Here is a 26,921-nt window from a genome sequence, read left to right as displayed (position 1 = left end):
TCTCTAGCCGTGTCTCACGCCACCTCATCGCCTCTCAACACACTCACCAACACTACGCTGAACACACTCTCCCGCCGCCTGCTTCACCGACCCGCAGCCCCCACCATGACCGTCACCACCGCCCCCCAGCCCTCGACACACGCCTCGTTCCGCTACCTCGACCCAGCGACGACCAAGCGCGGCGTCAAGCCATGGGCCAAGGTCGACAGTGGCGAGGCTACGTCGTACGAGCGCATCTGGATCGACCGGCCAGTGTACAATGCGCGCGATGAGGCCGACGAGTTCCGCGACGTCGACAAGACGGGCTTCGCGTTCCACACCTCACCCTCTGCCGTTGACCAGTCGGCCGTCCTCGCAGACAAGGACGACACGGTGCTGGCAAAGTACTACCCCGAGATTGAGCGCGCGCTGCGGACCAACCTCAAGACGGGGTCGCGGGTGACGCGCATCATCCCGTTCGACCACACGATCCGCATCCACGACCCCAACGCCGCGCGCCAGCCTGTGCAGAGCGTGCATGTCGACCAGACGCCCGCGGCCGCCGAGGCGCGCGTGAGGCGGCACGCCCCGCCCGAGGACGTCGACGAGCTCCTCAAGCACCGGTACCAGCTTATCAACGTCTGGCGCCCGCTCGAGCACGCCGCGTCCGACTTCCCCCTGGGCGTCATCGACTGGCGCACGGCGAATGTCCGCGACCTCGTGCCCGTCGACCTCTTGTACCCCAAGCGCAAGGAGGGGCAGGACCTCGACGACCGGGGCAAGGAGGTGCTCCCGGACAAGACGTCGTTGAAGTCGACCGACGGGTACGAGGTCCGCGGCGAGACGTACTCTGTCAAGCCGGTCGACTCGCACAGGTTCTACTACGTCAAGGACATGACGCCGGACGAGATCATGTTCATCAAGTGCTTTGACAGCAAGAGCGAGGAGCGTCCCGGTGGAGAGGAGGGCCTCGCCGGGTTCACCCCACACACGGCCTTTATCGACCCCAACACGCCCAAGGACGCCAAGCCGCGCCAGAGCATCGAGGTCCGGACTCTCGTGTTCTACGAGGACGACGAGTAGGACTGTGAAGGCGTGTTGTATGGAGTGCGATGTATCCTTAGTCGATATGAGGTGGGGCTCGACGGCCAGCCTGCTCAGGCTGGAACGCCACAACGCCGCACGTACGTGCCAGCCTGCAGTCAGTTCCCCACTGACACACTGACGTACTGACCATTGAACCATTCTGACCCCCTCACGTGGCCGCCGCGCCCATGCAGCGACCCAAGACGCGGCCTCGTCCCCGCCCACCCTCGACTTATGCCGTGGGCCGTCGTGCTCGTCACGGGCAAACTTGGGGCCGACGAGCATGCGACCAGCGGCGAGGCCGTGGCGGCGCACGGGGCGAGTGGCGCCCAACCTGCAACCCGGCAAAGCCGTAGTTGTCGTTTCAGCCTCGCACGAGCCGGCATAGAGCCCACTTGGATGCACCTGGCCCACCTTTCGAGGCTTATGTACCCTCTCTCTCCTGCGTTTCAGGCCCTCGTCCCCCCTCATTTTGTCGCCAGCCCAATGGCGCGTATCCCGGCGCCGCCCGCTGGATCGACATGACCCGCGCCACCTCCACCCTTACCGCCGTCATCACCGCCCCGCCGCCGCCGTGGTACGCGCGATGCTCGCCGAGCCTGGCGTCGTCGGCGAGGCTCGCTACCCTCGTGCTGGCGTGTACGAGCCTCGCCGTGCTCGCGCCTGCGCTTGCGTCGGCCGTCGCGCTCGCCCTCGAGCTCGTGGCGCGCTTCTACGGCCCCCGCCTGCTCCTCCAGCTTGGCCCTGCGCGCCCGCGCCCGCGCCACCTCGTCGCTGGCCTCTGCGCCGGCGCTCGTGCTCGTGCACCCGAAGCGTTGGACGTCGACCCCGACCTGGTCAAGCGGTCCCAGCTGGCGCGGCCGCCCGAAATGTCCCGCAAGGCGCCCAAGGATGCATCTCCAAGTTCCGTCTCCGCGTCACTCCCCCCATCCCAACCCCAGGCCCAAAGCAAATGGTATAAGCGCGGCCCGGCGAGGGCCCTCGCGACATTCTTCAGCCCACGACCCATCAGCATCACCCAGCAGCACCCACCAACAATGTCCGGCCTCTACCCCCGCGCCGCGAAGGAGACTCCCGCCATCGACGTCCTCTACCCGCCCAAGGGCGGGGCCAGCTACCCCGTCGCTGCTGGACTGCCAGAGTCGGCGCGTGGCCTGCTCTCCGGGTCGGTCGACGACATTGTCGAGCGCCAGCCAGACTTCTACCTCGCGAGCCACTACGCCTCGACGCGTATCTACAACAAGATCACGCGCCGTGTAGTCGTCGGCGGCGCTCCCCCCATCCCGCCCGCGCGCCGCCGTCGCCCCTTCCCCGTCGTGCTGGTCCACCCCGCACTCCTCCCCGGAGCGGTTGACAAGATCCCCTTCCTCCACCCCATCGACCTCAACCGCATCGCTCCCCCAGTGTACCGCCTGCTCGACGCCACGAACCGCATCGCCAACGTTGTCAACGAGAACCTGGCGCTCGGCAGCCCCGAGGTGCAGAAGTACCTGTCCGAGTTTGACGGCGACCTTCCCCCTTTCTTCTTCAGGTGAGTAGGCGGGCGTCTGTCGCGTGACGCCGGGTGTGGGGGCAGGCAGCGCACCACGGCTTCCTTTGCTGCTGTGCGATGGAAGTTTGGGTATGAGTGGCCCAAAGAGCGAGCAGAGTCACCGGGCGCTCAGCGGATCACGCCACGGAGCGCCGTGGTACCTGTGCGCACGCGCCTGGCGCAAAGTGGCACTGTTCGTCGCACCCCAGCTGACATCATCAAAGGGGATTGAAAGAGTGCGACCACTGCTCGTCCGACCCCGACCACACCGGCTCGTGCCTCTTCGCCACGCTCGGCCGCGCCGCGCCGTCGTCGACCCCCGCGTTCGCCCTCCGCTGTCTGTGGTCGATCGCTGCCAACGAGGCCACCACCTTCTCGTTCAAGACGTCCACGGGCGTCGAGGTGAAGAACGTCGAGCTCTTCGCTGCCCTCGTCAACGCGCCCAAGAAGGCTGCCAACGGCGACGACAAGCCCGCACCCGTGGCCTTCGAGACCACCGTCTGGTGGGACGGCAAGGACCCCAAGCCCGTCGTCGTCGACAACAGCCACTACAAGGGCCCCGTGACCAAGGGCGTGGCCACTGCCACCAAGGACGAGAAGCCAGCGAGCCAGGTGCAGGTCTTCGTCCCCCTCCGCCCCGAGGTGCGCATCGGCGTGCCCCCCAAGGGCACCGGCGCCGGCGTCGGCACCGGCATCCAGTCGCTCGCGCCCGAGACGGACAAGGAGGACGAGCACGACCCCAAGAAGCTGCAGGTGATCCTCAAGGACCAGTCCAAGCTGGGCCTCATCACAGTCCCCCCCGTCCCAACTTTCCAGGAGAAGGTCGAGCCCGTTCTCCCGGTCCTCAACCTCGCCGAGCTCGTCGTCGCGCCCAAGGCGGCCCCCGCCTCGGCGCCGGGCCTCGTGCGCGACCTGGCCGCAGTGTTCGACTCGCACGCCGAGGCGGCCCGCGTCGCGCTCACGACCAACGTGTACCACGCGCGGGTCGAGCACGCGTCCAAGGTCGAGGAGGCGCGCGCGGCCTTCGAGGCGCAGGTCAAGGCCGCTGACGCGGGCTACGTCGCAAAGGTCGAGGTCGCGCGCGCCGAGCACGCCGCCGGCGTAGAGGAGCACAACCGCCGCGTGCGCGCCGTCGCCGCTGCCGTCGGCCAGATCGGCCTCATCGCCGCCAAGTAGGGGCGGGCACCGGGCACATGTACATAGATGGGTTTGCATGCACTGCTGCTGGGTGCTGGGCGGGTGCTGGCGGGTGCTACGCGGGTGTTAGGCACGGAGGTGTGTGCGCTGCGGCCAACGAGTGTCGGCCACGAGCTCATGGCCAAGACGTGCGTGCGGCATCGAGAACCCCGTCAAGCGGTGTAGCGAGCGGTGTAGCGTTGCCCGTCGCCATCTGGTACCTCCGGGGAGACGCGAGCCGCGAGCCGCGAGTCGCGAGCCCTTCTTCTTCTCCTCGCCCCCTCGACGGTTGACCCACCACACTCGTTATGCTGCTGACCCCGTACGCCATCGCTCTCATTGCCGGTAGGTGGGGGTGGGTGCTAGCTGACGACAAGGCGCGGCCGCCGCGCACCTCGCCCCGCGGCAGAACGCCAACGCCACCGAGCTCGTGTCGAGCGCGCCGGTCTCTTCCACCAACAGCGCGGCGACGACACTACCCCCGCCACCGCCGCCACCGCCCACGTCGCCCGCCGTCCCCTCCACCTCCGCGCCGGCGCTGACCTCCGCCCTCCCGCCTCCGCCACCCCCTCCCCCGCCCCCGCCGCCCGCCAACACCACCACGCCCTCCGTCAGCCTCACCGTAATCGGCAACAGCACGGTCACGGTCACGGTCAACTCTGCGACGACGGTCGTGTCGTCGACCATTGGCGTCTGGATACCCAACTACAACTCGGGCGGCGCTGTCGCGGCCGTCGCTCCCGGGCTCGCTCTCTCCGCTCTCGCGCTCGCGCTCGCGCTCTGCCTCTAGCCCATGCACTGCCAATCATTCATCTATGCACTACTCTACAGCGCGACGAAGGCGCCGAGCGCGGCGACGCCGAGCGCCACGAACGACTGCGAGGCCGTCACGAAGCCGAGCGAGCCCTGGCTGCTCGAGGCTGCGGCGGGCGCCGACGACGCGCCAGACGCGCCAGACGCGCCAGACGACGCCGCGGCCTTGGCCGAGCCCGTGCTCGACGCGGCCACGGCGCCAGACGCAGGCCCGTCGCAGTGGTAGTGGTCGTTGTGGAGCACGCAGCCCGTCGACTCGGCCGGCGGCGGCGGGACAGACTTGGTGCCCGATGCGGCGGCGGAGGACGCGCCGTGGTCGTGGTCATGGTCGTGGTCGTCGTGCGAGGTCGAGTTGCCTCCCGCGTGGTCGTGGTCGTGGTCATCGTGGTCGTCGTGCGACGTCGAGTTGCCAGGCTTGTCGCAGTGGTAGTGGTCTCCGTGGAGGACGCAGCCTGTCGAGCCCTCCGGCGGGGGCGGGATCGAGACGGTCGCCGAGGCGGAGGAGGACTGGGCGAGGGCCGGCGCGAGGGCCGCGAGCGAGAGGACGACGAGGGCGGGGCGCATTGTGTTTTGGGGGCTGTTGGTTGGGAGCGGCTCGAGGCTCCCTCCGAGCTCCTTTATACACCTCGCCCACACCTTGCCGACCACGCGCCGACATTAGCTAGCAGTGTCTTGGCATCCATGCCAAGAGTTCCGGGGGGTGAATGAGGACCCACGCAGTGGTGGGTGATGGTGCGGCGTAAAGGTCGAAGGCGGAAAGGCGCGTTGGGAAAGTCAGTGAGGCGAGGAGTGTCAGTGTTGAGGGCATCGCGGCCAGTGTGGGCTCGTCAACACGACACGAGCGTGCAGCACAAGCACAAGCACGAGCATACACCTGTGTCTTGACTGCGCCGAGTGAGTGCCAGTAGTGCAGCCGTGGTGGAATGGACGAGTGGAGTGGTGCTAGGTGTGAAACGCGACGAGGACCCGAGTGGTCGTCGAGATCGGTCGGCAGCGGCACTCGGCTTGGCGTTGATAACGCGGCGGCGGATCGCGACGCGGCGGATCACGACGCGGCGATTCCATCCCTTCGACGTCGGACCGGCATCCGCAGCGCCGGGGATGCACGGCAGCGTTCCGACCCCGCTCACTGGGCAGGCGCCGGTCCCGAGCCTCCGCTCGCCCCGTGCTTCCCGACTACGGATCAATCGGCGTCCGGGTTCGCACCCGCCCACGACATGCACTGGAAAGGCGCGGGTGCCTCGGCGTTTGGGGACGGTACGGTTTGATGGGTGCGGACAACTGGCGTCAAGGGAGCAGCGGCGAGCATCACGCCGCCGGCTGCGGCCGCCGCTGCGAGGCGCAGCATACCGCCGGAGTAGCTGGAGGCGGGGGCTGGGGCAGTTGGCGAGGCGGGGTCGTATCCGCATCGCAGTGCACCCTCGTCGTGTGGCACTTGCTCACCAGTCCTGCATCTCCTCCCCCTGCCCTCCTGGCGCAGCGCACCTGCCGTGTGGCACTCGCTAATCGACTGGTACAACTCTCCCCTCCACAGCGGCTCAGTCCGACTCCTCCGCACACCTATAGCACGCCACATGGCCCCCACGATGGCCAACGGCGACCCTCGGCGCAACCCTGCCGGCGCCACCCGCCAAGCCCGGCGACCTCCGTCATCTACCCAGCCGTGCGACAACTCTCCAACGCACCATGCTCCTCCTCCTACTAGCAGGCACGTCCCCCCTCCCCCAGCGCTGACCCCAGCTGTCGCCGTCGCCGTCGCCGCCGCGCCGTCCCCCGTAGCCCGGGGCGCGTCCCTCTCCGCCGGCCGCCTCGCGCTCGCGCCCGCCGCAGCCGGCCCCTGCGCGCCGCAGTGCGCGCACACCGCGGCCGTCGAGGCGTCGTGCCCGGCGGACGAGATGTGCCCAGCATTGTGCGAGGTACGTCCGCCCCTCCCAGCAGGCCTGACCCCCAGCTTCCCGCCTGGAACGCGCTCCTCGCCTGCGTGTGGTGCGTGCGCGACGCGCGCCTGTCCCCCCTGCCCCCTGCGGCCGTGGTGGGCGGGTACGTCGACGCCGTGCTCCTCGACTGTGCGGCGCTCGGCGCTCCGCTGAGTGTCGACGCGCAGCTCGCTGCCGCGCTGGCGCGCGTCGGGTCCCGCGAGGCCGCGCTGTACGCCGAGCTCGCTGCTGGGCTCCTCGCCGAGCCTGCCGCTGCCGGGGTCGGAGAGACGGCAAACTTTACGCTGGGCAGCTAGCGGACAAACATCTCGGCGTAGAGCGCCAGGTGGCGCGGCCGCGCCAATCCTCGTTCGGCTGCAGCTCAGGAGAAGCGGCGCCGCCGCAAGAGGGACGCGCACATTGGCGCACGGCGAGGCGCCCAACACTGTGCCGCGCCGCGCCGCTGCCCTCGCCATGGCCATACGCCGGCGTCAGCTCAGGTGCATGTATGCCTTGTACAAGTACCCCGAGCAGCCCTTGTGGCTGTCCTTGCCCACACCTGCATGCAACCTACCCTTGCGGACCCCTTCCCTGCGGTGCGAGCGAATCACGTCTCCCGGCTCCCGTTTGCTCGCTAAAAACACAAAAGCTGAAGCGCTGCTCCAGCTGCTACACCAACGGTGATTCGAACACCGGCCGCTTCTTGGCTTCCGAACATGGAAGAGAAGCATCCTAACCACTAGACTATTGGTGTGGACATCTTTTTCTGGGGTTGAGAGGGACATCAGCGGGGCTGGGAAAACAAGCCGCGAAAGTGGAGGTGAGCGCCCTGTCCTTTCTCTTCGAGTCCCAAAGCCAGCGCCTGCACCGTCCTCCTTCTCGCCGTCCTCGCCCTTCCGCCTGCGGCAGACACACGTGCACCGACGCCGACGTGCACCGACGCCGACGCCCCCACGCCCTACTATACAACGATGCATGCAGGCGATGCAAACCTATGGCTGTGAATGTACACGTGATGGTGGGGGGCAGAGGCAGCCAGCATCAGCGCGGCTATGGTGGCGCAGGCGTGCCGACGACGGCGGCGGCGACAGCCGCGACGACGGGTGACACCTGCCGCGCGAGATCTTCGACCGATACGACCTTCTCGACGGCGGGGACGGGCGCCGGCGTCGGCACCTTGGCCGGTGTCGGCTCTGGGGGCGCCGGCGTGTTCGCGACGATCGCCTCGAGCGCGCGCCGCGCGGCGCCCACGCTCTCCAGGTGCACCGGCAGGCTGCCGTCCAGGCCGTACCGCCTCCTGCCTAGACACGTGAGGCGGTGGAACTCTGGCGCGAGGAGCGCGTGTGGGTCGGCGGTCGCGTTCGGCAGGGGGCGGTCGAACACGACGTGGTAGACCGACGAGGCAGTAGACGTGCCCGCCGGCGTGGCGACGCCTACGACGAACGACGAGAGCGGGAACATTGTCGACGGCGCGCCCTCGCCCTTGGCGCTGGCCGCAATCTCCACTGGGGGCCGGTACGACAGCGCCACGGAAGAGCCCGCGAGCGTCTCGTCCACGATCGTCGCGGACGGGTCGCCGAACGTCGATGGCGGGATGTTGGCAACGGCCGGGCGCGAGCGGACCGGCCCGTCGTTTGGCGCTGGCGGGTCGACCATGACGATCGACAGCGGTGTCTGGCGGCCCGAGGCGAGCGTCCGCCAGGCGTCAAGCTCGTCCCGGGGCATGATGCCATAGCTGCAGATGACGAGCCGCCACTCGGTCGCGGCCATGGCGGCAAACTGTGCGAACACGTCCCAGGCAGCCGCGACGCGCTCGCGCGCCGTGCCCTTGCCGTCGAGGCGCAGCGCGCGTATTGTGCAGGCGTCACCGTTCGTGTCGACAACGGCGACCAGCAGGACGTCGAGCGACGGGATGAAGGTGTACGCGCCGTGCACCAGGCGCCAGCGGTTGAGCACGTCAAAGCTGCGCTGCGGCCACGCCATGCTGAGCTGCGGCTTGGGTGGCGGGTCGGGCGAGAGCGTGAAGGCGTGGTACGGCATCCAGGCTGCAAGTGCGGCGAGCGGCTTGCCGTGTGGCGTCACGCGTCGGATCTCGCGCGGGACGAGGTCGTACACTTCGAACGCCATGCCCGGGAGGTTGCCCACGCTAATGGACCACGCCGGCACGACGTAGAGCCACGACGTGTTGGACGCTGAGCCGAGGAGCGGGGCCAGAGCAGACACCGACAGGCTCTGGTTGTATGAGATGATGTAGACGACCGTCGGTGATGTTGCGCGCGCGCGGATCTTGACCGTCGCGTCGGCGATGGCAGACGGCGCGATCGCCACGACTCCATCCGTCGCCAGCTCGTCCTCGCCCGCTGTGTGCGTCCCGAGATTGTACGACTCGTACGTCTCGGAGATATCCCTGAGGAAGTCCTTGGCCACGGCCGTCGCGTCGTCTCCGGGCTCGCACACGACGAAGGCCTTGATCGCCTTGGGCCCGCCTCCGGGCGAGAGGCCGAGCTCGCGCCAGTATCTGAGCGCCGCGGCGCCGATACGCATGATGCTCGAGCCGTAGCCGACGTTGACGAACGCGTTCGGGAGGCCGTAGCTCGGGAACTTGGACTCGGCGTCGGGCGCGCGAGCCTCTGCGAGCTCGGAGAGCGACACGCCCGACTTGACGAGCGGGCCGGGCGGGCGGACGGGCGCGTGCGCCGCTGTATCCGCGTCGAATACGGAGCGGAAGAATCGGTTGCGCACGACGGCGTTGGCCAGCGCCTCGATGTTGAGCGTGCCGAGAAAGTCGCTGTCGAGCTGGGTGCGCGGTGACCGCGGCGAGGGGGGATAGATCGAGGGCAGCTCGAGGCCGATGTCGACCCAGACCGGGTTCCACGCGCGTGCGAGCGTCTCGGCGGCACTCATATCGTCCTTGAGGCTGGTCCACTCGCTGCCGACGCACACGGTGCCGTCAAACTCGACCTCGTCGTCGGCTACAGGGCCGGGCGGCGCATCGCTCGACTGGCGCGGCGCGGGGGTGCCATCGTCACCCATCGTGTCGGATGTCGGGGTCGGCGGCGCGCCGGTCGTGAAGGCAGAGTCGTCCTCGGTGTCCGACTCGTCGCTATCGAGATCCCAGCCGGTTGAGTAGTTGTACTTCTCTGGCTTCTGCGAGGCCCGCAGGCGCTCAACGAGCTCGATGCGGAGGTTGTCGACGGGCGATGACGGCGACGGGAGGCCGTATGCGAAGCGTGCGCGACGGCGCTTGCCGAGTGACAGCGGCGCAAACTCTGGCGGCACCATGTCGACCGACACGCGTGCCTTCTTCGGCGGGCGCGGGTCCGCCTCTCGCTCGGGCTCGGGTTCTGGCGCAGCGTCGACCTGGATAACCTCGGGCTCGTCGACCTTGGGCGGCTCGCTCTCCTCGACCTCCTCGGCAAACGTGACCGACAGCTCGGCGGGCGGCTCGGGCTTGCCCTCGGGCTCCTGGATCTCCAAGGCCTCGACGGCAGCCTCGGCCCCCGCCTCAGCCTTGGGCGTTGGCTCGTCCTCCACCTTGCCCTCGTGCACAACCTCGAGCCCAACCGTCTCAACAGCGGGCGAGTCGAAGAAGTTGAAGTCGTCCTCGGTGATGGCGACCTCTGCCGTCTCGCTCGCGCCTCTGCTCGGCCCACGCGTCGACGGCTCCCTGGGCGGAACGACGAGCCCCGCCTCGCCAGCCGCCGCATCGCCGTTGTCCGAGCCGAACAGGTCGTCGTCGCCCTCGTCGGCGGCCGCAGCCGCGCGCGGGGTCGAAAACACCGACTGCGAGAACAGCTCCTTTGCGTCCTCGTCCATCGCGTCCTCGCCCGCATTCGTCGCGTCGTCGGGCATCTGCGACTCGCCGTCGGCCATGTCCACGTCAGCCATGGACGGCGGCACCGGCGAGTCCGAGTGGGACGAGAACAGGTCGTCGACCTCGCTGGCGCCCTCGCCCTCCTCTTCCCTCTTGCTGCTCGTGTCGTCGGCGACCTCGTCGCCAGGCAGCTCGTTCTCGTCGTCCTCCGGGCTGTCGTCGGACGGCGGCTCGATGTAATTCGTAAGCACGTCGAACGCCCCAACAGCGAACCCAAGCAGATCCGACGGCGTCCCAAGCCCCGGGCCCGGCTGGGGCGGGCGCGTCGGCGCGATCCGCTCCGGCGCCAACGGGCGCGTAAGGTGCGTCGGCCACACAGTCAACACGCCATGCGCGCCGCGCCACCTCGTAGCCACAGGCAGCGGGGTCATGCGCTCCAACACGGCCGGGGCAGGCCTCTGCTCCAGCGGAACAAAGTACACGGCCCAGTCAGGCTGGGGGCGGTGCCCTGCCGCTTGCGCCGCAATCCGCGCCTCTGTCCTGCCGGCCCTCCAGCCGCCTCCGAGCGCGTTGTCGAACGCAGCCGCCAGGCGCGCGTCCTGCGCCGCGGTCGCGTGGTGCGGTGCAAGGAGGAGCGCGGGCAGCGCGAGCGGAGAGAGCACGTACGGCTCGATGCCGGCCTCACGCCCGGGCTTGAACGCCGCCCCGATCGGGCGCGGCGCGCAGTGCACCAGCGCCCTCGGCCGCGCCGTGAGCAGCAGCGCGCCCGGCACGGGCGTGAGCGAGACGTCGAACGGCGGCGTGGCGGCCACGCTCGCCTCCGGCGCGAGCAGGGAGAGCCGCGAGCCGAGCCTCCACGCGAGCTTCTCGCCCACCGCCGCCTGGAAGACGGGCCACGTCTCGGGCGGCGTGAACGTCGGGGAGCAGGTACAGCTCGGGGAGAGGCAGGCGAGCGCGTGCCCGTGCTCGGGGCAGGTGACTGTCGCCTCGATGGTGATGGGGGTCGGGGGTTCGGGCGTTTCTGGCATCAGCTCGTCCACAGCAAAAAGACGCACCACTCAGGCCGTCGAGCACGAGCTCGCCCTCGCCAAACACCCATAGCTCGCGGGTGCGGCCCGCCTCAGCAGGGCGGACGACGGCGCACGGCGTGTCGAGGAGCGCGCGTGCGGCGCTAGCGGGGTCGGACAGGCCGTCCATCCCGCCCGAGTTGAGCGCGAGCCACGCGCGCTCGAGCGGGTCGGCGCGCAGCGCGCCGACGAGGGCGTGCGGCGCGGCGGCGGTCGTCGGTGGTTGGGGGGTGGGGGTGCGCGCGCGGGATGCAGGCGGCGCGGGGAGCGCGAGGGCGCTGGAGGGTGCAGCGGGCGCGAGGGAGTTGGAGGGGCCGGCAGCCGCTGGACCCTCGCCGCTCTCGGCTGGCACAGGCTCGCTGCCCTCGTCGGCGGTCGGCGCGGGGGGGAGGGCATACACGCGCACCGGCACGACTGCCGGCGCGACCACCCTCCATACGCCGGGCACGGGCGTGCTCGGGCGCGGCGCTTGCCCGGTGAGCAGGTCGGTCATTAGGCGGCGGGGTGCGCTGTGCGCATCGTCGTGTAGGGGTGGATGGGTTGTGTGATGCGAGGTTGGTGTCGCGGGTTGGGTCAGTCGAGTTGGTGGTGGCCGGCGGATCCTGCTCCGACCTCGCCTGCGGGGCCGCGTGAGTCGCCTGCCCAATGACATCGCGCCGACATCGCGCCCGGCGACAAACTCCCACAGTCGGTCGCTTGCGATCGCTCGCCCGAGTGCATGGCGCGCTGCATGCACACCGCCTGCACCACCCCCCACCGCATGCTGCAGATAGTTGCATATCAATACTATGGTATCGGTGCGCAAAGGTCCATTGATTGAACGTAGTTCGTGAGGGTAATCTCGTCGTGTGGGCAGTCTCCCGACCCACCAACACATGCTATAGTCTAAGTCACACAGCCTCGTCTCTATCTCTCTCTCGTTCCCCTCCCCCTCGTACACTCCTCATGGCTTGACAAGCTGCTCCTTGCGGAAGAAGCTAAAGTAGCCGAAGGGGATAATCAGCTGGCACACGAGACAGAGCCAGAACTCCCAGTGCGCCACCGGGTTGTTCTCGCCAGAAGATGGCGTCCAGAAGGCAGCGTTGGGGAACACGTTGCCGGGGCCGTTCTTGTCCGGTGCCGTGGCGCGTGCAATCATGAGCACGGCCGAGCCGACAAACTGCGCCGCGGCCAGCGTTGCGCACACGTGAAGACGTGAAAGTGTCTGGAGCAGGATCATGCCAAAGCCGACGCCCTGGATAGCGTCGAGCACACCAAGCCAGAGCCAGACGCAGGTACCACTGGGCATTGTCAGCTATGCACTCGGGTCTCGCCGTCAATCACTCACATGTAAGGTCCCGCAGCACCACCCCAGGGGACGTAGATGCCAAAGCCCGAGATGCCCCAGAACATCTGGGCCCATCGTGGCGCACCCAGTCCGACGGCGAACACGGGCAGGAGCCACGAGTGCACCTTTGCGTACTTGATGAGGACGCCCATGAGCAGGCCCCAGATGCCGATGAAGAAGATGGCAATCATGATGACGACCGACCACGTCGGAACCTGGGCAACGCGCCACAGGAACTGCCAGTTGCGGCCGTACTGGGGGGAGAGCCAGTAGTTGCGCAGGATCTCCGAGACCATGAACCAGATGACCAGCTTTCGGCGCACAAGCGTGCGGATAAAGTTGGGCATGTAGGGCGGGATCTGGTGGTAGTAGTCGGGCAGGCCCCAGAACATGAGGTACGCGAACGCGACGCAGACGGCAGCAAGAGGCCAGGTAACGCAGATGATGGCGCGAGGCGTGTTGTAGGTCGCCGCATTCTGGCCGACGAGCGTGTAGCCCCAGTACCACAGAGCCGACACCCAGATCTGCTGAAGACCCTGGACAATGCACGCGCGCATGATCCAAATCTCGGCGGCCGCACCGGCTTCTTCACCAAAGTTGAGGCCGAAGAACAGGAAGCCGGCAGACGAGGCAATGGCGTAGAACCAGGTCGCCACCTTGGTGAGCCACAGGCGAGGCGACACGAAGGGTCCGTAGAGCGCAGGGAGGCCGATCATGAAGAAGGCAATGGCGAACAGCAGCCAGGGGATGGCGAGGACGTAGACCGAAGGACGCATGCGGAAGAGCGTGTACCAGAACACGGTGGCAGCGCAGAAGATGGCACAGATGATGTAGAGGTCGGTGGCCGTCTGCGTGTTGGCGCCGCCGAGAAGCGAAAGCTGGAACGAGGTGGCGCTGAGCAGCTGACCGATCGAGATGACAATGGCATACAGTGGCCAGCCGTAGATCGAGCGCTCCATGAGCACCTGCGTCCTCGTCATGGGCTTCTCGAGCTCGCCGTGTTCGTCGTACATCATCGATGAGCTGTAGTAGTCCTCAGGGTGGCTGTGTCCGGACAGCGAGTACTGGCCTTGGGGCGCTGAGGTAGGTTAGTAAGGCAATAACCAGCACGACTCACATTCTGGGCGGAAGCCGTCGATGGTGCTCTGGTGCGACGAGCCGCCACCGTGGATCGAGTCGCGCGAGCGAACGCTCATGGCCATGAGCTTCTCCTTCTTCATTTCGTTGAAGAACTGCTTCTCGCTCTTCATCAAGAACTTCTCGATACACAGGTCGCCCTTCGAGTTGGCGGCCGAGAGACCTTGCAGCTTCTGGACAAAGGTCTGTGAAACCTCGCCATCAGAGTCGGTGAAGGTCTCCATCGCCTTGTTGAGGGGAGAAGCGTTCTTCTCGTCGACAATGCTCGAGATCGAGTCGAAGGAGGACACGCGGGACGTGAAGCTGAACGGACGGCTGGGGGCAAACGTAGACGACGCGGTGCTCATGGTGCTCATGCGACGCTCCATGAATGGATCAGGCTGCTTGCGCCCATCAGTCGTCTTGGCGAACTGTCGGTTGGCGGCGGCGAGGAAACTGTCGTAGGCGTGGCCCGTTCCTGCCTCGGCCAAGGTCGAAGGCGCAATCATACTCTGGTCACCACGGTCGGATGAAACCACACTCGAGGCTTCGTCGTCGCCGCCAAAGCCGAACTTGGGCCTGCCACGGGGCTTGCCTTCCAATGCGGCGAGGGGGTCCTGGTACATGGCAGCAGCGTTGGGGTCCTCGTCGTAGAAGGACTCGCCAGAGCCGCGGTTCTGCTTCCGGTTCTCGAAGCGGCGGTGGTAGTCGCTGCCAGTGAATGTCGACTCTGCAGCGCCAGGGCTGCCAGCACCGGCCGGCAGGCTGGCGACACCACTAGAGACACGTCTTGAGTCAGGGCGAGGCGAATTGGGGGCGGATGTGCCAGAGCCAGAGTCGGGGGTACCAGGTCGGTTCCAAGTGGCAAGCGAGGTCGAGCTGTCGTTCTGTCCAGAGGCGTACAAGCTCTGGCTTGTAGACTGCTCGTAGCCCCAGGCATGCTCGCCAGCGACCGATCGCGACATGGTGATACTGCGGCGCTGGAAGTCCTCCAGACGCTGGCGCCATTCGACAACAGGGAAACGCTGAACGGCGGAGCGGGCACGAAGAATGGCACGCTCCTGAGGAGTCGACTTGAGGGCAAGCTTGATCGTCTTGGTCAACTGCGAGAGCATGTGTGTTGCTGTGCTACTCTCAACAGGGAACCACCAACCGGGCATGAGACCGAGACCACCGAGACGCGAGCCGACACCAAGGGCACCCTTACGACCGAACTCGACGGCGACAAGGCCGAAGGGCTCGTCACGCGACGGGATGAGGGCAAAGTCGGCGCCGGAGAAGAGGTAGGGCGGCAGGGTTGTGAACTCGGGCTTGGAGAAGACGCGGTCGGGGTACATTTCCATGAGGCGGGCGAGCTTCTCGGCGGCAAAGCGTCCGTACAAGTCAATGACTGGGCCGACACAGATGAGCTGAATGTTCGACTTCTTCTCCAGGAGGCCAGGCATGACGTCGGCGATGAGATCAACACCCTTCTGCTTGGACCAGCGACCAACGAAGACGAAGAGGTCGGCGCGGGGGTCCTGCTTGATGCCGGCCCATTCTTGAGCCTGGCGCTTGTGCTCCGGCCTCTTGGACTCTGCGACCTGGTCGACCTGGATCTTGTCGACAGCAATGGGCTGCTCGTCAAGGGCGGCGATATCGGTAGGGTCGGGGTTGGGCAGCGAGTCAATGTTCCTCAGCGTCCACAGAGCAGGGTAACGAGCCCATGAACGCTTGCCGTACTTGTCGGACACGCCAGCGACACCAACCGACTTCTGGTGGTGCGAGATGAACGAGGCGGCCGCGTGAAGGAGGTTGAAGGTGTTGCCGAACTGAACATACTTGGAGCAGACCTCCTTGGAGATGTTGAAGGCGGCGCAGACCTCCTTCATCTCGTCCTTGGTGCGCAAAGGCCAGAGACCCTGGAACTCGGCGTTGTGGAGCGAAAGACAGACGGGGACGATCTTGGGCAGGAGGTAGAGAGGGGCGAGCGCTCCGTGGTAGTCGTTGATGTGGTAGATGTCAATGTCCTCGAAGCGACGGATCGTCTCGGCAATGGCCTGGTTCCAGGTCGAGTAGAAGATGGCAGAGCTCAGGTCGTCCATGCGCTGAGGGTAGGGGTCCGACTTGGTCTGCGCGCGGAACACGGGCGAGTCGAGGATAACATAGGTGATGTTGTCAACCTGGTGAGTCTCCACCTCGATGAGGTAAGGCTCGCCAAAGATGGTGACCTCGATGGGCTCGGCAAAGTCGCCCTGAGGGTAGTCAATGTCCTGGACCTTGGGGACAACCCAGATGAGGTCGACGTCGGTCATGGCCTTGCCCATGAGGGTCGACATGACACCAAGACCACCAATCTTGACCTTGACGGCCCAGTCGAGGATCTCGTACTCGAGGGTAGCGATGAGCACCCTGCGACGCCTGGTTGGGTCCTCAGGCCAGCCAATGATACGGTCGGGCTTCTTGATCTTCTCGTGAAGGATAACCGAGTGGTGTTTCTCAGAGACGTGGCCCTCCTTCTTGTCGTGGTGCCCGGCGGCGCCTCCGACGATTGGGAAGTAGTTGCTCGACTCCTTGGCGGGCTTGGTTCCAAACTTGTTGATCTTGATCGAGTAGAACGAGTAGCGGAAAATGGCTGCAGCCGCGAAGGCAGTGATGATGGGGATGGTGAGGAGGAGGGCAAAGGCCACGATCGACACCATCTCATGGCCAAGGGGAAGGACGTTCCAGTGACCGCTGGCATCGTTGATGATGACCTGCCACGCAAGGTAGGGGCGCGGCGGGAAGGTCATGTTGAGGTAGTTTGGCGTCAGCGAGTTGGGAGGGTAGCGGTCGAGGACGCCGTCGTTGTCGGCGTCACCGTAGTAGTAGTCGTCAAACTTCCAGATGTTGATGTGGAACAGGTTCGGCCACGTACTGGCGACAGGCATCGACCAGACGCCATCGCCGACAGTCTTAAAGTGTGCGTTGATTCCAGTGTCATAACCCCACTGGTTGAAGGGACCACTGAGGAGCACTTGAGGCCAGCGGCGGTTGAATCCCTTGTAGTCGGACGAGTCGGCGTGAACAACCTGAGCGGCAGTGCCCGCAACCTTGGAGTAGTACTGCACCATGACGTGCTCGCCCTTCCACCAGTTGTTCTTCTCCTTGAACATTGTGGCGTTGAGCGTAGTCGACGCCTCGTAAGGCTGGTATCGGCTCCACGACTGTCCAAAGTTTGCCGAGTAGCGGAACATGTCGGCACCCCAAGCGTTGTGGTTGACTGTGTAAGTGTCACCATCCTTGTGGAAGATCGAGTTGTTGTAGTCGTTCTCGGGGAAGACGAACTGGTTCGAAGGCAAGCCAGCACGGAAGAAGAGGTGGTCCTTGACGCCGGTTGAAGTCACAGGCGTGCGTTGCGAGTTGACGCTGTCAATCTCAATCTTGTAGATACCCTCGGCTGCGTTGGTGATAGTGGCCGTCCAACGCCAGGCAGAAGGGGCAACACCGTTAAGCTCCGTAGCAGGCTGGGCAGGGAGCGTGAGACACTCTCCAGGGAAGCTGATGTTTGGCGTTCCATGACTCGTGTCTCCCGTGAACAGAAGCTTGACGTTTCGGTTGACACTGTCGCAGTCCATCGGCTCGTCCCACTCAAGGGTGATTTGGATCGTGTCACCGTTGAGAACAACACGCTCGTCGTGGCCGGGCGTGAAGCCGGACAGTGTGGGGATTGGGGGCAACCACTGCGCCTGGGGAACCAGAACCTTGAAGTCGTAGGGCTGCAGGTCGATCGAGCCGATGCAGCCGCGGTAGGGGGCGTTGCCGTCCTGGTAGAAGGACTCCCTCGTGTTCTGGAGCGTGTACTCCTCGTAGGGATACACGAGGTTTCGCACGGTCGTGGAGCCGTTGCCATTCACCGCGTAGGGCGACTTGATAGGGCTGTCGCCACTGCAGTCGATGTTGTAGCTCATTGAGACATTCTCGTTGGTGTACAGCATCCAGACGGCCTGCGAGATCTGGCCATCTGTGTTGAATCCGTTGTGACCTTGCTGTTTTTGCGAGGGAACACGAGTCGACGACCACAGACCAAACTCGGTGACCGTGCCGAACGGAAGGACACGCCAGTGAGTGTGGTTGCTCAACGAGGTAAGCATGAAGCCGTCCTGGACAGCCGGGTAGTTTGCACGGATGTGGTTGAAGTTGCGGAAAGCACGGCGAGTCGTGGCGGTCGGGTCAAAGTGGTCCAGAGCGACTCCGGGGTCGTGGCAGCCAGTGAGCGCCGCGTCGTAGCCGAGCGAGTGGAACTGGTCACCGCCCATCTTGTAACAGCCGTGGCGCTTCCAAGCGGGGTTCGCGACCATGGTCTGACGCGCATAGACGTAGTTGGAGCTACTCGAGTCGATGATGTAGAGGCCCTGCTCCTCGCCGTACCAGATCAGGGGGATTCCTGGAAGCAGCAGGTGGGTAATGAAAGAGCCAGCGAGCTGCTTCTGTGTGCCGTTCTCCACGACCGGCCAGCGGAAGATATCCTGGTTGGCCACACCGTACATGTGTCGGGGGTCAAGCTCGCCTGTTTGCTGGTTTAGGAAGTCGTTGCTGGTGAGCATCTGGTTCCAGCCGTTGACAAAGTTCTGGTCAATGTCGCTGGAGACGGAGAGCTGGCCATCGACTCCGAGGTAGTGGCAGATTTGACGGTAGACCGAGTAGTGGAAGCACGAGCCATCGAGAGGGGCCAGGTGCTCGTCACGCAGGAACTTTGTGTTGTCGGCCTGGGTGAGGTTCAAGGCCTCCTCGTAGGTGGTGCGCATACCGGGCGTGCGGCCACGACCGTAGTAGATGGCACCGAAGGTGTCACCACCAGTGACTTCTCCGGGAATGAAGAAGTTGGTCTTGTTGAACGAGGCGGCGCAGGCCCTGGTGTGGTTGGCCCAGCTCGCAAGAGCGTCGACAGTGACCTGGGTGGCCTTGTCGATACGAATGCCGTCAATGTCGAGTGCCTCGATCGAGAGACAGCTGAAGACCTTGAGACGCTCTAAGACCTCGGTACGCCACTCGCGAAGACGGTCCTGCACCGAGGCGAACTTGGCCAGCTGACGCTGCCAGTCGGGGAAGACACCGAAAGCCTCAATGTCACCGTAGTGGTCGAAACTACTCTCGTAGCAGCCCTGGAGTCCGGGGTCCACAATGGAGCCGTCGTCGGTGAAGAAGGTGGGGTAGACGCAGGACTCGTTGTAGACGTTGGTGAAGTTCCAGTCGGGGTAGTGGTTGATGCCCCACGGTCCGTACGCCGGGTCCTTCCACACGACCTCGTACTCGTTGGTGTTGAAAGGCGTAGACGTGTTGAGATGTCTGCGAGGGTCGTCAGCTACACAGCCTTGCGATAATCGCTTACCCCTTGAAACCGATCAAGTCACCCATGGTTCCAACAGTAAAATCGACGAGAATGTACATGCCACGGGCATGCGCGCCGTCGATAAACTGCTGCCAGGCCGTGAGGTTGCCAAAGTGAGGGTCCAACAATGTAAAGTCGATCGCTGAGTAACCGTCCGACTGCCAGGGCATGTTGAGGAACACGGTGCCGGCCATGTAGATCATCTTGTAGCCCATACTCTGGATGTAGTCGAGACCGCGCTCGTCGAGGAGACCCATGGCATCGCCACCAGTGCGAATCTGTGTCTCTCGCCAGTCGTACTCGTACGTGAGGTTGAAGAAGTCATTGTTGGTCGGGTCTCCGTCGATCCACTTGTCAATGAGGAGGGTATATGCCGGGAGGGACTAAGGGCGAGGGTCAGCGATGAACGCGATGGGCCACCGGCTCGACGTACCCTCCAGTTTTCGGGCGAGGGGAAGTACTTGTCCCTTCGGGGTGTGGTGTAGTCGATAGAATCATTGGCGGCTGTTGAGGAGAATGGCAGGAGGAGCAGGCGACGAGGTCGTTCGCGTCAGCAACGGAATGATAAGACGCTCATCGCGACTGACCTTGATTCTTGTTGATGTTCCACGGGTCTAGTGTCTCATTGTAGACATGTGCAGCGACGCTTGCAGCGCCAATGGCCAATGCCAGGAGGTGTGCTGGTCGCAGCCAACGCACCGAGGGTGTACTCGACCCTCTCCGCATAGCTGCGCGGAGGGCAGAGGGTCTAGAGGGGGTGAGAGGGGATGGCGAGGGGGAGAATGGCGTGCAATGCGCGTGTCAGATGGTCGTTGCTGGCGTTGAGAGAGTCGTGGGTAGTGTCACGACAGTTGCGGCGTCCGGTCCGTCGTTGCAGTGCTGATAGACACGTCGGGGTTGTCGTTGGGCGCGTGAGTGTGAGTGATGGGGAGCCAGTCGCCAAAAGGAATGTAAGGGAGTGAGATGAGACCAAGGTCGAGGCGAGGCCTGGTGCAAGGGTTTACACGCGTTACCTTGAGAGCAAGGTGGTAGTCGCCAGTGTCGCGTCGGTAGCCGGTCGTGACACGAGGGGGTGGGCGACCGAGGGGTATCAAGTCGGCGGCAGCGGCAAAGGGGTCGGTTCTTTGAGCTGTGCTAAGCCAGAGGGGGGAGTGAGAATGGGAAGGGGAAGGAGGGGAGGAGGAGGAGGAGGCGTCGAGTTGTCGTGTCCTGTGAATGCAGCACCAGTTGTCGCTTGGTGCGTCGTCGCAAAGACAATGCGAGGTTGCAGTGAAGTTGGAACGGACGAGACGGACAGACTGCGACGGCGGCGTCGACGGCGAGTGGACGAGCAATCAACGAGCAGCCAGGAGCCATCGATGAAATGAAGGCCAGGAGGGAAATGCTGCTGCCTGCTGCTGCTGCATTGCACCCAGGCAGTCGGGCGAGGGCGCAACAGCCCAGGGTCGCGCGCGTGAATCTGTCCGCCGTCCTTGCGCGCGCGCGCCGAGCCGCTGGACCGCAAGCCCGCCCGTCCGCCCGTGGTTGCCGTTGGCCGCCCAGCCCAGAAGCCAAGGTGTTAGCCTTATTTTTTTCAGTCGCTGGGTCGCGGACGGGGGCGACGAGCCAGACAACTGGGCGCGACGGGCGCACGCCAAGGGAGGGGACGGGGGGTAGCCAAGATGACTCAGGGTAATGTGAGCCTTGGACCCTGAGGGGGATGAGGGAGGGGGGGAAGACGAGGGGCGCACGCCCGTTGCCCACTGTGCGGCGGCGGTTGCTGGCTGCGCGCTCCGTGCTATCAACAGTCGCGTCAGGAGTTGGACGCACGCGCACGACGACGCCACTGCCCAGCCAGTCGAGCCAGCCCAGCCAGCCGGCGCCAGCCCAGGCCATCCATGATCAAGTCACATCATGTCGTCGCGCGTCTTTGATGGGCAGCACCTTTCAAGGGAGTTTGCTACCACCTCAGGGTCAACTCATTTTGCTTCCAAAATTCTCCTCGCTATGCACTGCTCTGCTCTCCTCTCCTCTGCTCTTGCTGCTTGGTGCTCTATTCAACAACTGGCGCGTCTATTGACTCCAACTAGTCCAAGTCTCATTCCAGAGAAACAGCATTGTGTCTAGCGTCGAGACGCGACTCTGACTGACTGCGACACATGACCGTGTCTTGGACGCGTCCAGAGGTGTAGCAAGCAAGCAACGGGCGTCGCAGCGGTCAGAGGAATGCAGCGGCGGCGCCTCTTGCACTGTTGATCCCACAGCGACGCCCCCCTTTTCGCCCAAACGCCTCCTCGGGGATGCAAAAGCTTGCCACTCTTCCCTTCGACGCCCCCCGGGTCATCGGTGGCACCCTCCTTCTGCACCCGCCCCCCTCCCACCCTCCCACCTTGACCGCCAAGATCCAGCCGCCTTATCCGACATGACATGGGCAGGACCATTCCTCGTGCACCTGCAGGAGCAAGGGCCGCCGCCACAGGCAGCTGGGGTGGGGCGGTGGTAGGTGGTGGCGAAATATCTTGCGAGCGCAGCGGGCGGGCGAATGACGCTCGCGCGCGCAGCAGGGAGAGAGGGTGGATAGGCGAGAGTCCATCCGCGAGCGGTGCGAGCGTGGGCGCCGGGGGTGCGATCCAGTGCATCCAGTGCGAGCTGGTGTTTCCAGTGGTTCATGCCGCCGGTTTGACTGGCCGCACGGAATGATGGCAGCTCAAGCTGACGCCACTCCCTTGTCGATACCAAGCAAGCAGCACCACGCACCAGGGAATGCCGCGCCCGTATCCATAAACGCAAGGTCCGTGTATCACGGCATGGCAAGGGGAAGCCGTCACAGGTAGTAATCGCCGCCAAGTGCAACGGCTGTGCCTCGACTAGTCTGTTCCCATGCATGCACAGCGACGCGCCAGACACACAAGGGGCCGCTCTCGCCTCGTCCTCGTCGCCATGATACCCGCTGTTGACAAGTACACACTGCGGTGCTACGAAACACGCCGGACGGGCGCAGCAAGCGTGCAGACGCCGGACGCGCCGGACGCCGTGTCGCAAGCACGCAACGCGCACCAACGCTGGTCGTGAGGCGCGTGCGGCGCGTGCCGCGGCCCGCCGCCCTCCGCCATGCCGGTGCTGCGCAGTGTGTTACGACGTGTCTCGCCTCTAGCTCGTCCAGCACGCTAGGTGGCTATGTATGGGTGTGCGGGCAAGCCATGTCGGCAGCCACGATGCGCGCAAGTCCAAGTCGAGGGTGGCCGTCGGAGAATGAGGCGACGACTGTACATAGCCTGGCAGGGATTCTGGGCGTACAAGCATAAGCCACAGGGTATAGATCGGAGCAAACACGGACGACCAAAAGGGCAGTCGACGCGTGCTTCAGAAGGTGGAGAGCAGAGTCGAGTGTAATCAGGCCTAATTGATTGGCCTGTAGTTGATTAGAAGAGCTGGACCCAATTACAATTTCGCTAGCGCGGTGCTGACGCCAGCAGGAAACCTTGAAGACCTGAGTGGCGTCGAGGAAGGCAGACGTCGCCTTGGCAGAAAAAAACATCGCAGGGGCGACACGTGTAAACTGGTCGACGGAAGTAGATATATCAAAATCAAAGTGGCCAATACGTGTCATTTCAACCCACCCCCGCCTCCCCTTCCGTATCACGCGCCTGGTTTGTTGTCAACACAAAGCACACGGCCCCGGCTGCACGCCGTCAAAACAACAACACTCTTGACAGTACACGACCACCACAAGCCCTCGACCAAGATGAGGATCGAAGAACTCATCCTGGACGGTGAGCTGAACTACTGCATCAAAGCCAGCTGACACCCCCAGGCTTCAAGTCGTATCCCGTCCGGACGACCATCTCGAGTGTGTTTGGCCGAGCGACTCGGAGGGAAGGTGCTGACGGCTCCACTAGACTTCGACGAGTCGTTCAATGCCATCACTGGCCTCAATGGATCGGGCAAGTCCAACATCCTCGATGCCATCTGCTTCGTGCTCGGCATCACCAACATGCAGTCGGTGAGCTATTATGTGACCCGTATAGCGACAGCAGCTCACTCCTGCAGGTTCGCGCAAACAACCTGATGGACCTCATCTACAAGCGGTGAGCAGTCCCGCCCGACCCAGTGCTGATCAATCATAGTGGACAGGCCGGTATCACCAAGGCTTCCGTCACGATCGTGTTCAACAACCAGGACAGGTCCAAGAGCCCCGTCGGCTTCGAGAATGCCGCGCAGATTACGGTCACCCGCCAGGTAAGCTCGGCCGCTAACACACAATGCTGACACGCCAGATTGCCGTGGGAAACGTCTCCAAGTACCTCCTGAACGGCCACAAGTCGACCCTCCAGGCCATCCAGAACCTGTTCCAGTCGGTACAGCTCAACATCAACAACCCCAACTTCCTCATCATGCAGGGCAAGATCACCAAGGTGCTCAACATGAAGCCCGCCGAGATTCTCGGCATGGTTGAGGAGGCGGCGGGCACCAGGATGTTCGAGGAGCGAAAAGACAAGGCCGTGAAGACCATGGCCAAGAAGGACAAGAAGGTCGAGGAGATTGAATCGGTCAGTTAGGTTTACCTGGAAACATGGTCCAGTGACTGACGGCACTCCAGCTCCTCCGCGAGGAGATTGACCCGAAGCTCGAGAAGCTCCGCGCTGAGAAGAGGTCGTACCTCGAGTACCAGAAAGCGACTAGCGAGCTCGAGCGCCTTACACGTCTCGTCAAGGCGTACGAGTGGAAACTCGTGGTTGACAAGCTCGACAAGGCTGCGGGTTCGATCAAGCAGAAGAAGAAGGACATTGAGGTCGCCAAGGAAGACATTGAGCGCGGTGGCCGCGAGTGCAAGGGCATGGAGAGCGAGCTCGCGGAGATCGAGGCGAGGAGGGCAAAGGTTCGTCAGCTAAGCATTTCAGCATATAGCTGACTTCTCAGGAATTGGCCAAGGGAGGAAAGGTCCAAGGTCTCACCGACGCCGTCAATGCTCTTGACCGTGAGCTCGTCAAGACCAAGGCCCAGCTCGAGATCCACGAGAGCACTGTCGCCGACGACGCAAAGCGCATCGACGTGGCCAAGAAGTCGGCCAAGGACCTTCAAGAATCGCTTGACAACGGACGCAAGTCCTCGAACGCCGACTCAGCCGCATTTGCCGAGCTGAAGGCTGCCTATGATGCAGGTGCTACCGAGCTGGCTCGTACGGAAGAACTCCTCCAGACCCTGCTCACTGGTGTCTCCTCGTCGTCCAACGACGACGAGAACGCTGGTGGTTATCTTGGCCAGCTGGCCGAGGCCAAGGCGCGTCTTGCTGCTGCTGGTACTTCGGCGGAGCAGGCCAAGGTCAAGATTGGCCTGGCGGAGCGCGAGCTCAAGGAGAAGGAGCCTCGTGCCAAGAAGGCTGAGAAGGAGGGCGAAGGGCTCATCAAGGAGCTGGCCGCCAAGCGCGCAGATGCTGAGAAGTTGAAGGCGCGTGTGGAGGCCGCCGGATGGGATGAGAGCAAGGAGAACGAGCTCCTGTCTCGCCAGGCTGAGCACGGCCAGAAGGTTGCTCAGCTCTCGGAGCAGCGTGACACGCTCAAATCTCGCCTCGCTGCCATCGACTTCACCTACTCGGACCCGTACCCCAACTTCGACCGCTCTCAGGTCAAGGGCCTCGTCGCCACGCTCGTTGACCTCGACAAGGCCAACTTTGCCAGCTCCACTGCTCTCGAGATCTGCGCTGGTGGTAAGCTGTACAACGTCGTCGTCGAGGACGAGAAGGTTGGCTCGGCTCTCCTCGACAAGGGCAAGCTCCGCAAGCGCGTCACCCTCATCCCTCTCAACAAAATCAACGCATTCCGCATGTCCGCTGAGAAGATTGCTGCCGCGAACAAGGTTGCACCAGGCAAGGCGCATGTCGCCCTCGACCTCATTGGCTACGATGAGGATGTCAGCGCCGCCATGGCCTACGTCTTCGGCGACGTGTTCATCTGTAAGGACAAGGAGTCCGCCCAGGCTGTCACGTTCAACAAGGCCATTGGCGTCCGCTCTGTCACCCTTGATGGCGATGTCTACGACCCCTCTGGCACCCTCTCCGGTGGCGCCGCTCCCTCGAGTTCTGGCCTCCTCGTCAAGGTCCAGGAGCTCCGCGCCATCGAGCGCGAGATGAACAAGCACAAGCAGGCTTTGGAGGAGGCTTCACGCGAACTGTCCAGCGCCAAGAAGGTCATCGACCAGTGGCGCAAGGACAAGCGTGAGCTCGACCTCTGCTCTCACGCTGTACGCCTGCTCGAGGAGCAGGTCAGCGGTAGCAACGCTACCAAGGTGAGCACTGCTGTGTTGCTGAAGCTGACACTGTCAGATCATTACCGAAGTCGAGGCTGCCCGCAAGTCCATCGCCGAGCTCAAGGAAGTCGTCAGCGACGCCAAGGAGAAGCAGAAGATTGCTGCGGCCGACTGCAAGCGCCTGGAGAAGGAAATGGACGACTTCAAGAACAACAAGGATTCGAAGCTCAAGGAGATCAAGGCGGACATTGCCAGCAAGAAGAAGGAACTCGGCAAGAAGACTACGCAGGTCAAGCTGCGCCAGAAGGAGGTCCAGACTGCCGAGCTTGAGCTCCAGCAGCTCGAGGCCGATGTCGAGGCTGCCAAGGCCGAGATCACCGAGGCGGAGTCTGCCCACTCAAAGAGCAAGGCCGAGCTCAAGGCCCTTGGCGAGGCCTACGCTTCGCAGCAGGCAGACTACAAGACTGCCGAGGCCAAGCTGAAGAAGGAGCGCGCTGTCCTCGTGGCCTTTGACACAGAGTTGGCCGACCTCGAGAAGGACCTCAAGGCCAAGCGCCAGGAGATTGTCGACGCCGAGCTGGCTCTCAAGAAGCTCGACCACGACCTTGTCTTGGTCACCAAGGAGCGCGGTTCTTCCGAGTCGATGAAGGACAACCTCGAGAAGCAGTTCACGTGGATTGCAGATGAGCACCAGTTCTTTGGCAAGCCGGGCTCGCCCTACGACTTTGCCGGCGTCAACCTCAACCAGGCCCGCGAGCAATGCCGCGAGCTCGAGGCGCAGCACAAGGGCATGGGTCGCAAGATCAACACCAAGGTCATGAACATGATCGACAATGTTGAGAAGAAGGAGCAGGCCCTCCGCAAGATGATGGCGACCGTGCTCAAGGACAAGTCCAAGATTGAGGACACGATCGCCGAGCTCGATCGGTACAAGCGTGACGCTCTTCTCAAGACGTGGGAGAAGGTCAACACGGACTTTGGCCTCATCTTCGAGGAGCTCCTCCCGGGCAACTTTGCCAAGCTCCAGCCACCCGAGGGCCAGGACCTGACCGAGGGTCTCGAGGTCAAGGTGCGACTCGGCAGCGTCTGGAAGGCAAGCTTGACCGAGTTGTCTGGTGGCCAGCGATCACTCATCGCGCTCTCGCTCATCATGTCTCTGCTCCAGTTCAAGCCGGCACCAATGTACATTCTCGACGAGATCGACGCCGCTCTCGACCTGCAGCACACACAACACATCGGCCAGCTCTTCCGCACACGGTTCAAGGGCAGCCAGTTCATCGTCGTCTCGCTCAAGGAGGGTCTGTTCACCAACGCCAACGTCCTCTTCCGCGCACGCTTCCGCGACGGCACGTCGGTCGTCGAGCGGACGGCCAGCCGCACCGCCAACGGCTTCTATGAAGACAAGGAGAACAATGGCGGCGCGGATGGCGACAAGGAGGCTGCGGGCGGCAAGAAGCGGACAGCAGGGGGCAACACCCGTGCGCCGCTCACTGTGAGATAGCGCCGTGGCTTGGACGATTG

General features: G+C 64.2%; 7 protein-coding genes and 1 non-coding gene across 8 annotated transcripts; 4 read left to right on the top strand and 4 right to left on the bottom strand.

Annotated features, from left to right (window-relative positions):
* Positions 1 to 105: 105 nt before the first annotated feature.
* On the top strand, positions 106 to 1,062 carry Q8F55_001750 (uncharacterized protein; the record flags this gene model as incomplete). Its single annotated transcript, XM_069350365.1, has 1 exon — positions 106 to 1,062. One exon carries the CDS (start codon positions 106 to 108, stop codon positions 1,060 to 1,062), a length of 957 nt encoding a protein of 318 aa, XP_069210751.1.
* A 524-nt stretch (positions 1,063 to 1,586) lies between these two features.
* Positions 1,587 to 3,772, top strand: Q8F55_001749 (uncharacterized protein; the record flags this gene model as incomplete). Its single annotated transcript, XM_069350364.1, has 2 exons — positions 1,587 to 2,596; positions 2,821 to 3,772. 2 exons carry the CDS (start codon positions 1,587 to 1,589, stop codon positions 3,770 to 3,772), a joined length of 1,962 nt encoding a protein of 653 aa, XP_069210750.1.
* An 825-nt stretch (positions 3,773 to 4,597) lies between these two features.
* Q8F55_001748 (uncharacterized protein) lies at positions 4,598 to 5,149 on the bottom strand (the record flags this gene model as incomplete). The annotated part of the gene is made up of 1 exon (XM_069350363.1): positions 4,598 to 5,149. One exon carries the CDS (start codon positions 5,147 to 5,149, stop codon positions 4,598 to 4,600), a length of 552 nt encoding a protein of 183 aa, XP_069210749.1.
* Positions 5,150 to 6,171: 1,022 nt separating this feature from the next.
* Positions 6,172 to 6,818, top strand: Q8F55_001747 (uncharacterized protein; the record flags this gene model as incomplete). The annotated part of the gene is made up of 2 exons (XM_069350362.1): positions 6,172 to 6,501; positions 6,537 to 6,818. 2 exons carry the CDS (start codon positions 6,172 to 6,174, stop codon positions 6,816 to 6,818), a joined length of 612 nt encoding a protein of 203 aa, XP_069210748.1.
* Positions 6,819 to 7,171: 353 nt separating this feature from the next.
* On the bottom strand, positions 7,172 to 7,255 carry Q8F55_001746. The gene has a single exon. It is a non-coding gene; the product is annotated as a tRNA-Gly (tRNA).
* Positions 7,256 to 7,551: 296 nt separating this feature from the next.
* On the bottom strand, positions 7,552 to 11,875 carry Q8F55_001745 (uncharacterized protein; the record flags this gene model as incomplete). Its single annotated transcript, XM_069350361.1, has 2 exons — positions 7,552 to 11,336; positions 11,371 to 11,875. The coding sequence occupies 2 exons, from the start codon at positions 11,873 to 11,875 to the stop codon at positions 7,552 to 7,554; spliced, it is 4,290 nt and encodes a 1,429-aa protein (XP_069210747.1).
* A 450-nt stretch (positions 11,876 to 12,325) lies between these two features.
* Positions 12,326 to 19,901, bottom strand: Q8F55_001744 (uncharacterized protein; the record flags this gene model as incomplete). The annotated part of the gene is made up of 6 exons (XM_069350360.1): positions 12,326 to 12,662; positions 12,710 to 13,787; positions 13,827 to 19,132; positions 19,176 to 19,558; positions 19,609 to 19,679; positions 19,763 to 19,901. The coding sequence occupies 6 exons, from the start codon at positions 19,899 to 19,901 to the stop codon at positions 12,326 to 12,328; spliced, it is 7,314 nt and encodes a 2,437-aa protein (XP_069210746.1).
* Positions 19,902 to 22,899: 2,998 nt separating this feature from the next.
* SMC2 (Structural maintenance of chromosomes protein 2) lies at positions 22,900 to 26,901 on the top strand (the record flags this gene model as incomplete). The annotated part of the gene is made up of 9 exons (XM_069350359.1): positions 22,900 to 22,927; positions 22,969 to 23,004; positions 23,054 to 23,157; positions 23,205 to 23,242; positions 23,282 to 23,393; positions 23,432 to 23,704; positions 23,755 to 24,033; positions 24,075 to 25,439; positions 25,477 to 26,901. 9 exons carry the CDS (start codon positions 22,900 to 22,902, stop codon positions 26,899 to 26,901), a joined length of 3,660 nt encoding a protein of 1,219 aa, XP_069210745.1.
* Between the last annotated feature and the right edge of the window lie 20 nt (positions 26,902 to 26,921).

The sequence above is a fragment of the Vanrija albida genome, assembly GCF_041260175.1.
Source record: "Vanrija albida strain AlHP1 chromosome Unknown contig_2, whole genome shotgun sequence".
NCBI lineage: Eukaryota > Fungi > Basidiomycota > Tremellomycetes > Trichosporonales > Trichosporonaceae > Vanrija > Vanrija albida.
This window is presented reverse-complemented; position numbering and strand designations above follow the sequence as displayed.